This window comes from Ursus arctos, unplaced genomic scaffold (genome assembly GCF_023065955.2).
Source record: "Ursus arctos isolate Adak ecotype North America unplaced genomic scaffold, UrsArc2.0 scaffold_12, whole genome shotgun sequence".
Classification (NCBI taxonomy): Eukaryota; Metazoa; Chordata; class Mammalia; order Carnivora; family Ursidae; genus Ursus; species Ursus arctos.
The window spans coordinates 63,600,019-63,616,688 of NW_026622786.1; the positions used below are offsets into that span (position 1 = coordinate 63,600,019).

The window sequence follows — 16,670 nt, forward strand, 5'->3', positions numbered from 1 at the left end:
TTGTACCATAATTCATTATCAGACCATATTGATGGATACAGGGTTGCATCCAATTTTCACTATTATGAACGACGTACATACATATTTGCACAGTTTGGGAGACTTCTAGGACGAGAAATGATGGATCAAAGGACATGAACATTTAGTTTTAAAAGATACTGCCAAATCACCCCCTAAAAACTTGTGCCAGTTCATTGTCCCACCAACAGTTACTATGAATGCCCATTTCCCCACATCCTTACCAACTATGGGTCTTATCATTTAAAAAAATCTTACCAACTTTAATGAAGCTAAAAATCTTCTCATATCCTTATTATCCATCTACATTATTCTGTGAATTATCTATTCATATCCTTTGCCTATTTGTTATTATAGTATACTTTTGGTCAGTGAATTCTTATTGGGCAATAATTATTGGCTTGATAAAAAAAATTAGGAAGTCTTTGTACCAAATTGCTAACAGTATTTATTTACCTCCGGGAGTGAGATATAGAAAACAAGGGGGATATCTTCATTTTTATTTTATATCATCCTGTATTATTTTACAATCTATTTCTATTACTTTTGTAATTTAAAAAAAATGATACAGAGGAAAACAATTGTAACAACAAATAAATCTTTGGCTTGGATTCTCAATGGCTGGAAATTCATGTTGGGCACAACTTTTTATTGATTACAAGATATTTTTTGGTTTATAAGCCAAAAAACCCATTTATTGAATGCCTCCCAGTGAGCTGGCACTGCCCTAGGCACTTTCATAGATCTTTCATCCTCATCCTCACGACAGCCCTGTGAGGTAGGAATTGGTCCCATTTTACAGAGTTTTTAATAGGCAGGAGATTATTGCTTGATATACTTCTATTTGCCACATGTTTTCATGGGCTAGAGGTTCTTATTGGCTGGTGATTCATTGGCCAAGAGCTCTCATTGGCCAAGAGTTCCTATAGGTTGTTCTAAGACTCAAATAATCCAAATACTAGAATTTTTCCCACATAGGAGTGATGGGGTAGATGGGATAAAAATGGAGGAAGGAGAGTCCATAGGTCCTCCCTCTAAGCACCATTGAGCACCACTGAGTTTGCTTTGGTCTCCCATTCAAGGTGGAGGATGGGGGGGATGGGAAAGTAGGAGAGGAGAGAAAGTGGTTATAAGTCTTCTCGCTTCTTCAGGATGAGCTTCCTCACGAGTGCTGTGATCTGGGGCTTGATCTCCTCCACAGACACAGTTGGGTCCCAAGCCCCTACTACCTTTCCATCTGGGGCCACTAGGTACTTCCAAAAGTTCCAGGTGGGCTCCTTCCCAGAAGTCTCTAGAGAAAAAGGAAGAAGGAGAGCAAAGTGTGCTTCCCTGTATCCCCTCTCCTGGAATTCCACTACCAGTGTCCATCCTTCCCTTGAAGCAGTGGTTCTGTTAGTTAGAATTAACTAAAGAACTTTTAAAAGTCCTGATGCTCGTGGGGCACCTGGGTGGCTCAGTCAGTTAAGCATCTGCCTTCGGCTCAGGTCATGATCTTGGGGTTCTGGGATCAAGCCCTACATTGGGCTCCCTGCTCAGCAGGGAGTCTGCTTCTCTCTCTCTCTCTCTCTGCCCCCTCCCCCTGCTTGTGCATGTGCTCGCTCTCTCTCTCTTTCAAAAAAATAAAATAAAATAAAATAAAGTAAAATAAAATAAAATAAAATAAAACAAAATGCTGATGCCCAGTCCACACCAGATTACTTAAATCGGAATCTCTGGTGTTAAGATTCAGACATCAGTATTATTTAAAAGCTCTTCAGAAAATACCAATATGGCCCCAAGGTTGAGAACTACTGCTTTAGGATTCTGTGAAATGCTTGATAAAGCAGTATCAGATCCTCCTTTCTTAATGATCTCAAACTACTGAATTGAATAGTCTACACCCTATTCTCAAATGAAATCTTAACGGTTTCCAAATGTTAGTCTGTGGACTGGTTGCATATGAATCATGGTGGTGGTGGTGGTGGTATGATGGGGGTGGTTAAAATAAACAGATTCTTGGGTCCTGATTCAGTAAGTCTAGTCTAAACCACTTTTAAGAGCTCCCCAGTTGCTTCTAAAGCAGTGTGAGGTTTGATCTATAACTATGGGAACTGGAAAGGTACTAATAAAAACACACAGGGGGAAAAAAAGCAAATATTAGGATTGACCCATAGAGCAAAATTCAAGTCTGCCTCAGTAAGGGATCTTTTGTGTGCTGCACTGTTGTTTTTCATTTACTCCTCCAGGCGAATGGGGGGTGGTAGTGAGGGATATGAAGGCAGTCAGCAGCATGGACTAGAAGGCAGAAATGGAGCCCCCAAAGGAAGAGAATGGCCCAAGGGAGGAAACAGGGCCATAATGACAAGCTTGGCCCATGACCCCATCTTGTGGTTCTGAGGCTCCTGGGGATGCAGAAGGGATCTATTTCTGAAATATTAAGATCTGGTATTTTTGGTTCCAAAGGTTTGCCTCCCATGGGCTACAAACTTTGCTCCTAACTCAGGACAGGAGATACCTGTCAGTGGTCTTGGTCAGCCTTCTCCAGGCATGTGGCATCCCCTGTCTGTGCCTTGGTTTCTCTATCCTAAGTCCATAAGCTTAACTAATTCACATTGACTGAATCTGAGGGCCTGGTCTCCTTTTAAGAACCCCTGCATATGAAAACAGGATCCCGGAGAAGTCTGTAAGAGTAACTCTGAGGGAGAACCTCAAGGCAGCGGGGCAGGGTGGGGGTTAGAAATATTTTCAGGCAGGAATATCTCTCAGCGCATCCTCAAAGATTAGTGCTGGAACAGACCATGAACCTACATGCAGGGGTCTGGAAGGGGCCCCAGGTCACCCAGCCAGCCAGTGGCTCCTGCTGCCCCAGGAGCCATGACCTCAGCCAGCTACCAGAAGATGAGGGAAAGGATCAGGACTCACGGATCAGGTACTTGAAGGCAGGGTGGGCACCAGCGCCGGTGACTGCGACCTTGCTAAACATGGGGAAAGAAACACTGTAGGTGCGGCGGGCGAAGCTCTCAATCTCCTTGTTGGTATCAGGCTCCTGCTGGCCGAACTGGTTGCAGGGGAAGGCAAGCACATTGAAGTGGTGGGGCCCCAGGTCCCGCTGCAGCTGCTGCAAGGCTCGGTAGTGCTGGTCCGTGAAGCCACACTCGCTAGCCACGTTCACCACCAGGGACACCTGGGTGGCAAAAACAAAACCCAGACACATACACAACTTAGTGATAAGTCATGCACTTGTACATGACCTGACAGACCCACACGGTGACCCCCCCCAACCAATTAATAAGGCACAACGTATACATACATACACGTGCAATCCTCTCACAGATACATGAACATATGCACACAGGCACAAATGAAATCAAACATGCAGGGGCTTACAGGTATGTGTGCATACTCATACATGACCATTCATGAGAATAAGAATACAATATCCATAAATGGGGATGCATATGCCCCAAGATACAAAAATATATCAGCACACATCACACATGCCCACAAACACACACAACACATTTACAGAGAGAGGAGCACACGCTGGTGAGCTCACAATCAGGAGGTAATGCAGGGGAGTGGAAAGGCAGATCTGGGTTCAATTTCTGGCTCAGTCAACTGGCACTCATCACTTTATATGGTCTCCCTTGTACTAAGCCTACTGTGAACCCAATGAAGGCAGGAGCTATGCCTGCTTCCCTCCTGGGCTTAACATATGGAAAAGAAAGCAGAAAGTGTGTGCTGAGTGAGTAAGTTAATGTGCACACCTACACAGTCACCTGCGTGGGTATATAGACAGACATGGGTTTTCTTCGTAAAAGGACCCCAGAGCAATCCATCCCAGCACACAAATATCACTTTCTTGAGTCACTAGACTAATACTTAACTTTATTATCACCTTATAATAAATGCATTTATTTATAGCCTTTAGGTGATAAATACAAAGCTGGCTGATGGAACTCAATTATAATACCGCAATTAGAATTTTGGCACCAGTGCTGTTTTTAGCCTCTAGTTATACATTGTTAAAGAATTCTTAAATCTTACCTTGTGTCTGGGCAGCCCAGCCCTATCTCTTTGGCCACTTTTTTAGAAGAGCGGGGATTATACTTGCTGGCTCTGTAAAGAGGGCCACCTCCCAGAGGCAGCCTGGCACTGGACATGTGCAGGCACAAACTGCTCAGGCTAGACAGGGTTTCTCAACCTCCGCACTATGGATATTTGGGGCCAGATAATTCGTTATTATGCAGGGGCTATCCTATTCATTGTAGGAAATTTAGCAGCACCCCTGGCCTCTACCCACTAGATGTCTAGTTTTGACAGTCAAAAATGTCTCCAAACGTTGTATGTCTCCTGGAGTAGTTGAGAACTACTTGGCAGGATGATGAGAACCCTTGAGTTACAACTCCCCTACCCTGCCTCCACCAGATAAGGAAGGACCCATCCTATGGGGCCATAGGCCATTAGGACAATCTCCCTCATTTGTGTCAGCATGTCATTTTCTGCCCGTGGTGGTGAGAAACTAGGACCCTAACTCCCTTCCCTAGTTAGCGGCCTTCCTCTTTCTTCTCTGCTGGATCCCTGGACAATGAAAGCATTAAAGTTTGCTTATTTTTAACCTACATCTTGTGCGTCTGCCCACTCTTTTGGAAGGAGGGAAGTTCTGCTTCGAGTTCCATACCTGAAAACAAAAAGTTTATCCTTAAAGTGACCAAAACATGGATGGACAGACACACCCAAATACACAGTTAATTTACATATATGTATATCCAAACATAGATACAGACTCAGGTGTACACATAGAAGTAAACAAACCATTTGCACACACGCCTCACTCAGGCCTACATGTACGTAAGCTCACACTCTAGACAAGCACATTCCCAGGTGGCCATCTATTCATCCATACTCAACACTGGTCCAGATGACAGCCTTCCCAGTTAGCCTGAGGGCACAAACCATATACTCTTGCTCATGGCTTTGTCTCCAGGGTTGGACCCACTGCCACACAGGTACTGGGAGCCAGTAAACCTTTTTCAATTTTTTTTTTTTTTAACCTTTTTCAATTTTTTAAAAAGACTGTGGTAAAATACACATACTGAGCCAGTAATTATTTACAGGTGAATGAATGACCCTATTGTCCCAGTGGTGGACCCAGCTTGGGTTAACTCACAGAATCCTTTACAGTTTCCTTGGACTGACTATTCCTGATTTCCCTTTAAACCTGGCAGTTAAGGGCTTAGGCTTTGGAGCTGGACTGCCTGGGTTCAAATTCTCCCTATATCTCTTAGTAGGTATGCGACTTTGTTCTTTTGTTTGTTTGTTTGTTTTCAATTTCTTTCTGATAGATTTCTTGGCTTCTCACTCCCATGCTTTTTAGGATTTACCAATGACCTAGAGTTTTAAAACACCCAGAATTCTGGGATCACTGCTCTGAGTCATTTTTCTCCAAGATTTCTGTTCCTCACATTCCTAGTGCCTTGTTACTTCTGAAAATAAATAGACTTTGTTCTATTTATGTCTTAGCACTTAGTACCACTGTACTAGGAATTACCTTGTTCATTTCTCTGTTCCTGTTTATTGTCTCTCTCTTTTCCATTTCATATAAGCTCTATTAAAGTGGAAACTTGTCTGTACACCACTGTATCCCAAGGACCAGCCTAGTACTTAGTAGGGAGTAGGTGCTCAATAATAATGAATGAATGAATAGCAGAGCTGGTCAAGTGCTAAACCTGGGGCTCTCTGTCAAGCTGCCCTAGAAGGAAGGAGAGGCCTGACTGGGAATGGGCCCTACTCTTATTGGCTCTTTGTCCTCAGTGCTAGATGAGTTTCCTGCTGGGGCCCACCTAACATAGGAACAGAGCACTCTACCAAGTGCTTCTGATGTAGGAAAATGTTGAGGTTTGGAGCTGACGGCCAAGAAAGAATTCTTGAGACGTCTTTGGTGTAAAAAGGTGCTTTTATTCAAGCACGAGGACAGGACCTGTGGACAGAAAGAGCTGCTCTGGGATCATGAGGAGTGGTTCATTACGTACTTTCAAGTTGGGAGGGGGGTAGGGATAGCGCAAGCCTCCAAGGTATTTTGGAAAAAAGGTTTCCAGGATCCTGAGGGGGCTAGCCATTGTTGGGAAAAGGTCATTTATTACTATTTAGTAAAAACTCAGACATGAGACCCTTCAGGTGTGTATCAGTTGGTCATTTGCTTGGAGGATGATTGCTAACATCTTGGAGGGTAGAGATAAAGGAAGTTTCCAAAGGAATTTTTATATGTTAAAATAGACTCACAGGATCCTGGGGGGTCAGGCTAAGATTGTCTTTTGCCCTTAGCGAAGTGTCAACATTGAGGCAGCTGAGCTCCAAGAAGATCACTCTACCTGTTCAAGGACTTGTCCATGGGCTGTAGGCCATAAGGAAATTTAATTTTTTCTTTTGCCTTTGTTTCCCGTATCACTTCCACACTGTCATCTCATTTGAAATACACCTTGGGGGACAAGGAATATTGCCCCCAGGACTCCCAGTGTAACTGGGCATTTTAAGATTTAGAAAGTACTTTCTTCACTAAAGACTTCCTCCCAGGAGAAGAGTGCTGATAGCCATTTTTGTGCGGTCCATCCAAATCTGAACTCTGTACCTATGTGTCCATCACCAACTTCCCACCTTTCCCACATAAAGGCCCTACCTAGATTCATCTTTTCTTTTCTTCTTTTTTTGTCTCAGGTCCATCTTGAGAAATGGACTTGGAGCCCTCTTCATTACACACAGTGCCACATCTAGGCCTTTGAATATAGTGTTCAAGACTCCTCTCGGGCCCTCCCTACTCTCTTCAGCCTCATCTTACACTGCTCAGCCTCATGCTTTATACTCCTGCAAGCAGAACTGCTTGAAGCCCACCCACCCCTCCTCCATCCTTCTTGCTGTTTGCTTCTGAGCCTTGGTATGAACAGTTCTTTGCCTGGAATGCTCTTCTTGGTCTTGCCAAAACTCTCTCTCGTTTTAAAGACTCACCCAGGCACATTTTCTGTCTGAGTACTCTCTGAGCTGAGATTCCCTCTTGATAAGGAGATAGCAGTGAGCCTGGGTGACTCTTGTAGCTCAGCCCCAGCTTCCATCGTAGAGTTTGCCCAGAGAAGTCCACAGATGGAAGGGTGATTCTCCTCCACGCTCTGTGCTTTCTAGAGATGTGTGGCCCTGTGCAAATACCCTTCCTCTCCGGGTCCTTAGTGTCCCCTCCCTCTAAAGGAAGATCTGTGTAAGGTCCCCGTGCATCTGATTAACTTTCCCTACACTGCACATTCATTTTCACAGTGCTCTCATTCAACTCAATATCAGCAACAACCCCAGCTCCAGACGCGGGGCTGGGGGTGGGAGAGACAAAGGCGCCAGGATGCCAGGGTGCTTTCCGACCCGTGCAGGACAAAGGCTGGGCCGAGGCGAGCAGCCTCTGGGAGAGGTCTGGACTCCAATACCCAAAATCGCTGGGAGGGAAATCGGCGTCGGCTGGGAGAGTTTCGGGTTTCAGTGCGCGCCAGGGCCGTGCCACGTCGTCGCGGGACAGACTCAGCGCAGGATCTGGGGGCTCCGCACCCCGTGGGGAATGCCTGGGGTGGCGGGAGCCAGGGCAGGGCTGCGGAGGCCCCTCGGAGCCACACCTGCAGGGTCCCGGGCCGCGGGGCTCGAGCACCAGGCCCTGCCGGGGCGGCGCCGAGGCCCCGCGGGCGGACACTCACCGAGCCGCGGTACTTCTCCAGCGACACCAACTTGCCCCGGATGTTGACCGCCTTGAAGTCGTAGAAGTCCTGCTCCCGCTGCGCGCAGGCCGCGGCCGACAGGAGCAGCCACGCCGCCACCAGTGCAGCCACCATGACTGGCTCCCGAGCTGCCGGCGCTGCGAGGGCAAAATCCAGGCGGGGGGACCCAGCGTGGGGGGCGGGCGGAGGCGGCTCCGGCGCCGGCTGCTGGGGAGGATGGACGCGCCCCCTCGCCTTCTGCCCCGCTGGCGCTGGAGCACCGGGCTCTGGACCTCAGTCTCCTCACCTGCACCGTTCCCTGACCCCAGAGCCATGGTTTGGGGATTCTGACCACAGACCATTGGGATCAGTAGCAGTGAGGCTCCGTCTCATTCCAGGATGCAGCAACTTGGTAGGGAAAGAGAGGTGAAAAACTGGATCTGAGAGCTCAACTCTTAATGAGCTCAGTGGCCTTAAGCTGGTTATGCCACTTCTCTGGGCTTCGGCTTCTCCAACTGTTCAGTGGGGCTAGCTAGCCTCCCTTCCTGACGCAGCCAGACAATATAGAATGGGAGTAATAGAAAAACAAAGGCCAGACTTTGCTGCTGCTGGCAGTCTCCAGGCAGAATTCCTGAGGCTTACAGATTGGAAAACTCCTACAGCTCTCTCCAGGACTTACTGCTTTACCATTATAGCTTTGCTCTTACTAGTGTCACTTCCCCCATTGCTGAAAACACTACCCAAGATATATTTGCAATTACCTCCTGAGCATACGGCCCACTGATAGACATCTGAAGGGTCTCATGACTGATGTTTTACTAGGCAGTAGTAAATAACCGTATCTTAGCAGCAGCTAGCCCCCCTCAAGGTCCTGAAAGCTTTACTTCCAAATTCTTTAGAGACTTATGCCATCCCTAACTCCCACTAACTAAAAAGGATATCATCAGTCACTCCCCACAACCCCAGAGCAGCTCTTTCTGTCCACAAGTCCTGACCCTGTGCTTTAATAAAAGCACCTTTTTGCACCAAAAACGTCTCAAGAATTCTTTCTTGACCATTTGCTCCTGGTCCACATCACTTCAAAACGCTTTGTCAGCTGAATGGTGCCTACAAACTTTAGGTGAATGAATGTATGTTCCCTGAGAGAGATGGCACAGAGAAAGGGAAGACAAGACAGAGGGCCTGTTGGAGGTTGGGTTTTGGGGAAGCAGATTCTGAGATGGAGGTTACGGTGCAGGAATTTATTAGGGAACACCCTTGGGATCAGCACCTGTGGAAGGGACGGAGGGAACAGGAGCGGGCACAAGTCCAGAGCTGCTTGCAGGCCCAAGACAGTCTTGGCTGACCCCATGGAGACTCTGGAGCTAGAATGGCCCATCAGAGTAGTCCGCAGATAAATTAAAATGGCCAGGCCACGGCTTCATATCCCTGCTTTACCAGTCGTTGGATGTGGGGCCATCTGGGTAGGGGCGTGACAGGAGCCAAGGTGATCCTGTCCCTGGAGGGGCTGACAGTTAAAGGCTTTCCACTGACAGCACTCCCAGCAGTTGGTGTCTCAGATCTTTACTGATGGGGAATCCGGGCGGCACATCACAGTGTCTCCCACACTCGGAAAACCCTTACTGAGCCCCACAAAGTGCCAAGCGTGGTGTTGGGTGCTGATGCTGTCCTAGTTCTTTGGGCGCTCACAGGCTGCAGTGAGAGTGTAGCCCAGGCTCGGGGGTGAAAGAGCCCCTGGCTCCAGGGGTCCCAAACAGACCAAGTTCAGCCACTTGTTACTGACAAAATCCAAAGGCAGGGAGATGAGTGGTGTTGAGATGAGAAAGGAGTTTATTTTAGTGAGGCCAACACCGGGAAGACAGTGGACTCACCTCTCAAAGACTATCTCCAAAGTGCCAAAAGTACTTCCAGGTTTATATAAGGAAAATGTGGGACAAAAGTGGGTGGGTACATGCAGGTAGGCAGTGGCATTCAAATAATCATTGTCTTGGAGTCAGTCATGGTCAGGATCTTGCTGGCTCAGGGCAGTCCTGATTACTTGGGAGGGTAGTTTGTGTTCCCATCAGGGGATGCTTTGCCTGCAAGGTCTTCCATCTGAGCCAAGAGGCAAAATGGAAAAAAGAACCCAACTAGAAAACCTGAGGTCAAAATGGAGGCAGCCAACGGTCTCTTTCATGAGAAACCAGGTAAACTGGAAATTTGATGTAATGTGGCAAGGGCTAAGCACTCCTACAGTCATTGAACAAACACTTACTGAGCACCTGGTCTGTGCCAGGTTCTGCTGTAGGTGCCTCTTATGCAATGATGAGCAAGACAGCATCGTCCCCACCCAGGGGGAGACAGGTATTAACTAATTCATAAATAAGTCTATAATTACTACTGTGTTAAGTACCACCTAAACTAGCCTGGTAGGGGAAGGGGAGCCAGGTAAGGAGGGCTTCCCAGAGGAAGGAAAGTTTGAGCTGCCCTCTGAAGAATAAATAGAAAGTAGCCAGGTTGAAGCAAGGAAGCAAGTGCAGAGGTCCTGAGGGAGAGAGAAACATGGTGCATTGAGAAGCAAAGAAGGCTAGTCTGGCTGGGGCAGAGAGAGCAAAGGGTGAGAGGGGAAGGTGATGAGCCAGGTAAGGGTGAGGTCACATAGTATCTGGTAGGCCACAGTAAAGATTATGGTCTTTCAGCCAAGAAATGAGGGTGGTTAGTTGCTGTTGTTATTTGTTTGTTTGTTTATATTTTAGATGGGGAGAGGAGAGGGGCCGAGGGAGAGGGAGAGAAAGAATCTTAAGCAGGCTCCACACCCACCACCTGGTCTTGATTTCATAACCCTGAGATTAGGACCTGAGCTGAAATCAAGAGTCAACGCTTAACTGATCGAGCCACCCAAGTGTCCACTGTTGTTGTTTTTTAAAGCAGGGGAGTGGCAGAGAGTCTTATGATGTTCCAAAGACAGTGCATAGAAACGGGAAAGAGCACATGTGTTCTAGACACTGAGGTAAAGGAAACTCTGGGTTTTTAAGGCCTAGAGGCAGTTGCTAACCTAGCAGTTAGGAAAGTCTTCCTGGAGGTGGTAACAACAGAATCATGTCTTCAAAGAGGAATGGGAATTCTCCAGTTTGGGGAAGAGGAGGGCAAAATGTCAGCTTGAGAGAGCGGTGTCTGAAGACACAGAGTCTTAACAAGACTCTGCTTGGCTGTTGGGATGAGAAGGGTAGAGGGTAGATGAAATTGGAATAGTCATCAGGGGCCAGATGGAGAAGGGTCTTAAGTGCTAAGCCAAGGAGCTTGGACTTCACTCTATGCTGTGATAAGCGAAGTTTTGGAAGGTGGGCACAAGATCACATAGTTAATGAAACTCAAATCCAGGCCTTCATATTCAGAACATGAGACCTTTCTGATCTGCCAAGTGGCCTCTCTCTTCTGGAGCAGACAACATTATCAAGGAGAGGAGGAAAAGGAGAAAAGGTGCTCCCGGCAAGTGCCAAGACAGAAATAAAGTGCTCCTGCCATTCCCACTCCCTCCCCCACCCCCACCCCACCGTGGGAGCCGTCACTTGTGATGCTTCTGTGGTATTAAATGGCTCCCACTTTGCTATGCCCCATGAAGATGTTGATCTCCCTTCCTGCCATCTGTCCCTTTCACTCAGCCTCTCCCTGGATGTCCCAATAACCATGAGTTCTCAAATTCTGCTCCATACAACTTAGAGTTTTGCAAGCTTGGCTAAGTTATTTCCTGTTAAAATCCAGATGGGTAGGCATTTCTACTAAGCAGGAAAAAAAAAATAGTGATGAAATGTTTCTTACTAAAATTTCTCTTCTGGGGCCTATCCTCCTCCCCTATTCATGCATGGGAACCCAGATCAGATATCACCTTCCTCTGGTACTACACTTAATCACTCTCTCTTCTCTGATGCCTTTGTAGCTAGTATATTTTCCTCTTGGTGGGCTGGTGATAATATTGTGTAGTTGTCTGTTTCCATGGCCATCTTCCCCATCAGCCATTGGAGCAGGCTGGACCATATCAGAATCATCATTGTTCCCCTGGCATACACTAGCTGCTCAGCAAATATTCATTTTTCTTGAAACTTCTGGTGACTTTTATTTCTTGTCTATGCTAGAATCTGATATGAGATGCTATTGATTTTAGCTATCAGTGTATATTTTGTCATTTTGTTTTCAGTCCGCTATGAATTTTTTGTGTTTCCAAGAGTACAGCTATTTCCAAGCGGTTTATCTATACAAGGGGGAGACCCACAGGCATACACAAATGCACACAGAGTTAGCTGAGTGCCTGAAAGGGTAGGGGACTCACTCCTGAATAGCCTGTACTCCTTTTCCCCATAATAACTTCAAAGAAGCTTTTTATGGGTATTTAGAATACTCGTTAGTGTTTTGTTCATTCCTCAAATTATTGATCACCTACTATCTACAAAACACATCTTTAAAAAAGATTTTATTTATTTATGTGACAGAGGGAGAGCAGAAGCAGGCAGAGCAGCAGAGGGAGAGGGAGAAGCAGGCTCCCTTCTGAGCAGGGAGACGGATGCAGGTCTCGATCCCAGACCTTGGGATCATGACCTGAGCTGAAGGCAGACACTTAACCAACTGAGCCACCCAGGCACCCCAACAAAACACGTTTTGAGGGCTAGGAATACAGTAGTTAATAGGACAAAAAAAATAAAATAAAAAAGAAAGAAAAAGACAATAGTTCTTGAACTTACATTCTTGTAGGGGGAAAAGAATAATAACTGAAATGTATAATATGAAACACATAGTACATTAGATGGTGATGACTGGGGAGAGGGACAGAGAATGTGGTGGTGAATGGTGGGGGGATGGCAGGATTTTGCAACTTTAATTCAAATGATCAGGAGGCCTCACTGAGAAAGTGGCATTTGAGCAAAGACCTGAAGAAAGAGAGCAAACGATGGGGAAAACTAGTAGAAGAGCAACATTCCAGATAGAGGAAACAGCAAGTCCACAGGCCCTGTGGTGGGAGCAGGCAGGTGTATCTGGAGAACTGCAAAGAGGCTAGTGTGGCTGGAGTGGATGAGGGGAGGAGTAGCAGCGGATGACGCTAGAGAGGTAATGGGGTGGGAGCAGCTGGTACTGTAGGGCCTTACAAGCCATTGTAAAGACATTGGCTTGGAATCTGAGATGTTAGCCATTAAAGAGTTTTAAGCAGGGGGGGTGCATGGATGGCTCAGTCGTTTGAGTGTCTGACTCTTGATTTCGGCTCTGGTCATGATTTCAGGTTCGTGATGATGTAGTTTTTGAATGTTGGTGAGGTCTGGAGCCAACAGCCAAGAAAGAATTCTTGAGATGTCTTTGGTGCAAAAAGGTGGTTTTATTAAAGCAAGGGGACAGGACCCGTGGGCAGAAAGAGCTACTGCCCCGGGGTTCTGAGGGGTGACTGATTATATACTTGGGAGTTGGGGGACATAAGGAAAAAGGGAGCTTTTCAAAAGAACTTTTGTATGCTAAAGAGGACCTACAAGATACTAGAGGCCTTGTCATTGTCAAGTTAAGGGGGTTTTCCCCTCTAGTAAAGCCTTAACTTTATGATAGTTGGGAGTTTCCTTCTGGAAATTAGGTTATTGGTAACAATGCTTTTTTTTCTTGTAAATCACTAAGACGTTTGTAACTGAGGGAGACTCCTGGTTTACTGGACTGTGGTCTCTGTAAGTGAACCATTTGTTTTTCCTTGCCTTAGCTTTAGGGCAGCCAGGAGTGCCTGAGGAATGTCACGCATTGCACACCTGGGAGTTGGGGGGATTGCCGGGTGTCAGCTTGTGTTTTGCCCTCAGCTTGCCTTCTGCTCCCTCATCAGTGGGATAAGCCCAGAGTGGAGCTCTGTGCTCAGCTTGGAGTCTGCTTCTCCCTCTCCCTCTGCTCCTCCCCCGCTCGTGCTTTCTCGCTCACTGGCTTTCCAGCTGTCTCTCTCTCAAATAAATAAATAAATAAATAAATAAATAAAGTCTTTTTTAAAAATGAAAAAAGAAAAAAGTTTTAAGCAGGGGAATGGCATTTCTAATTCATATTTTAGCAGAATCACTCTGAAGTAAGGAGACCCGTCAGGAGGCTAATACAATAATCGATGTGAAGGAAAACATAGGCTTAGACAAAGCGATGGCAGTGGAGGTGGTGCAAAGTAGTCAGATTCTAAATATATTTTGAAAGTAGAGGCAAAAGGATTTCCTGATAGTTGGATGTAGGGTATGAGAGAAAGAGTCGTGGATGACTTTTTAAGGTTTTGGCCAGAGCAAGTGGAAAGATGAAGTTTTACCAGTAATTGAAATGAAGACACCCACAGTGGCCAACTGGCTTGGGATGGAAAATCAAGAGCTCAGCTCTGGAGTTGCTTATTAGTAGTGGTATGCTGGTAAGTGTTTGACAACTGGTTCTCCAAGGGAAAAATGTGTGTGTGCGCGCGCCCGCCCATTGAAATGTATTATAAATGGACACATAGCACCCAATTCACAAATAATAAAATTTAGTAGTTCTCCTCCATCTGTGGGAGGAGATAGGTTCCAAGACCCACAGTAGATGCCTGAAACCAGGGGTAGAACTGAACCCTATAGGAAACTATGTTTTGGTATGCCTGGGTGGCTCCGCTGGTTAAGCGTCTGAATCTTGATTTCGGCTCAGGTCATGATGTCAGGGTCATGGGATTGAGCCGGTTTAGACTCCGGGGAGTCAGCTTCTCTCCCTTTCCCTTGCCCCCCCCAAAAAAACAAACTATGTTTTTTCCTATACATACATACCTCAGTGAATTTAATTTATAAATAGGCACAGAAAGAGATTAACAACAAGTGCAAATAATAAAACAGAACAGTTATAACAATGTACTATAAAAGTTACGTGAATGTGGTCCTTCTCTCAAAACATCTTGTACTGTGTTTGTAGTCGGGGCGCAGGGGTGCAAGAGCACCTGGCTCCAGGGGTCCCAAACACACCGAGTTTGGCCACTTGTTGCTGACAAAATCCAAAGGCAGTGAGACGAGTGGTGGTCAAACTAGAAAGGAATTTATTTCAATGAGGCCAACACCGAGACAGAGGACTAGTGCGTCTCAAAGCCTGTCTCCAAAGTGTCGAAAATACTTCTAGGTTTCTATAAGGAAAATGTGGGACTGTGTGGGTGGGTACATGCAGGTGCACGGTAAAGGTCAGGTTGATCATTATCTTGAGGTCAATCAGGGGCAGGGTTTTTCTGGCTCAGGGCAGTCCTCATTGCTTGAGGGGATAGTTTGGGCTCCCATCAGGGGATGCTTTGGCCTCAGGGCCTTTTGCCTGAGTTAAGAGATGAGCAGGAAAGAAGAACTTCGTCAATGTGAAAGTAGACTGAGGTCACAATGCAGGTAGTTGACATCCTCTTTTGTATTCACCCTTCTTGTGATGACGTGAGAGAATAAAATGCCTATGTGATGAGAGGAAGTGGGGCGAATGACTAGACATTTGTGATGTAGTGTTAGGCAACCGTTGACCTCCTGATTGGTACATCAGAAGGAGGACTTTTTCCAGACTGCAGTTGGCCTGGATAAGTGAAACTGCTGAAGGCAAAGCCTGGGGCAAGGGAGGACTACTTTATATAATACTCCTTATCATAAATTCCATATGGCCAATTAATTCTCACAGAATGCCTTCATTGATTTTTGCCAAACTTGTTTGTTTGCTTGTTTGTTTTTAAATGAATTTTTAAAGTTATTTATTTGAGGAATCTCTACACCCAATATGGGGCTCGGATTCACAACCCCAAGAGCAAGAGTCGCGTGCTCTACAGACTGAGCCAGCCAGGCACCGCGAGTTTTGCCAAATTTATATCTGTAGCCAACTAATGTTTGCAGTTGCTGAACAAGTATTGTTCCAAGGTTCAGCCATAAAAAAGAATGAAATCTTGCTCTTTGCAACAACATGTAATGAAAACGACCCCTAGAGCAGTATGCTAAGCAAAATAAGTCAATCAGAGAAAGACAAATATCATATGATTTCACGCGTATGTACAATTTAAGAAACAAAACAAAGAAAAAAAAAGGGACAACCCAAAAAGCAGACTCTTTTTTTTTTTTTTTAAAGATTTTATTTATTTATTTGACAGAGAGACAGCCAGCGAGAGAGGGAACACAGCAGGGGGAGTGGGAGAGGAAGAAGCAGGCTCCCAGCGGAGGAGCCCGATGTGGAACTCGATCCCATAACGCTGGGATCACGCCCTGAGCAGAAGGCAGATGCTTAACGACTGTGCTACCCAGGCGCCCCCAAAAAGCAGACTCTTAACTATAGAGAACAAACAGGTGGTCACCAGAGGGGAGGTGGGTGAGCAAAAGGGTGAAACAGGGAAGGGAATTAAGAGTATACTTACAATGGGGTGCCTGGGTAGCGCAGTCATTAAGCGCCTGCCTTCGGCTCAGGGCGTGATCCCGGCGTTCCGGGATCGAGCCCCACATCGGGCTCCTCCGCTGGGAGCCTGCTTCTTCCTCTCCCACTCCCCCTGCTGTGTTCCCTCTCTCGCTGGCTGTCTCTCTGTCACATAAATAAATAAAATCTTAAAAAAAAAAAAAAAGAGTATACTTACAGTGATGAGCACTGAGTAACATATAGAATTGGTGAATCACTATATTATACACCTGAAACTGATATAACATTGTATGTTAACTATAGTGGAGTTAAAATTAAGAAAGTATAGTTCCAAGGTGAATATTGGTTGATATTTGTTTGCATTAATAGTTAAAATGAGGGATGCCTGGGTGGCTCAGTCGGTTAAGCATCTGCCTTCAGCTTGGGTCATGATCCCCGGGTCCTGGGATTGAGTCCCGCATCAGGCTCCCTACTCAGTGGGGAGCCTGCTTCTCTCTCTGCCTGCCACTACCCCTGCTTGAGCTCTCTCTCTCTCTGTCTGACAAATAAATAAGAAATCTTTAAAAAAATAGTAAGACGAAAGTAAGGGCACCTGGCTGGCTC

General features: G+C 46.1%; 2 protein-coding genes across 3 annotated transcripts in view; one reads left to right on the top strand and one right to left on the bottom strand.

Annotated features, from left to right (window-relative positions):
• GPX7 (glutathione peroxidase 7) overlaps nucleotides 1-7,938 on the bottom strand; it is a 34,405-nt gene extending 26,467 nt beyond the window's left edge. The window contains exons 1-3 of one of the 2 annotated variants that reach the window (XM_026498079.4): nucleotides 7,722-7,938; nucleotides 2,920-3,181; nucleotides 443-1,309 (exon numbers count right to left, since the gene is read on the bottom strand). In XM_026498079.4, coding sequence (XP_026353864.2) covers nucleotides 1,146-1,309; nucleotides 2,920-3,181; nucleotides 7,722-7,856 — 561 coding nt within the window. In that variant the 5' untranslated portion in view covers nucleotides 7,857-7,938 and the 3' untranslated portion in view covers nucleotides 443-1,145. Of the gene's footprint in view, nucleotides 1-442; nucleotides 1,310-2,919; nucleotides 3,182-4,620; nucleotides 4,999-7,721 lie in introns of those variants that run through there. The other variant, XM_057310797.1, reaches the window with a different exon arrangement.
• Nucleotides 1-16,670, top strand: part of TUT4 (terminal uridylyl transferase 4) — a 188,275-nt gene that overhangs the window by 19,928 nt on the left and 151,677 nt on the right. The window lies entirely within an intron of this gene.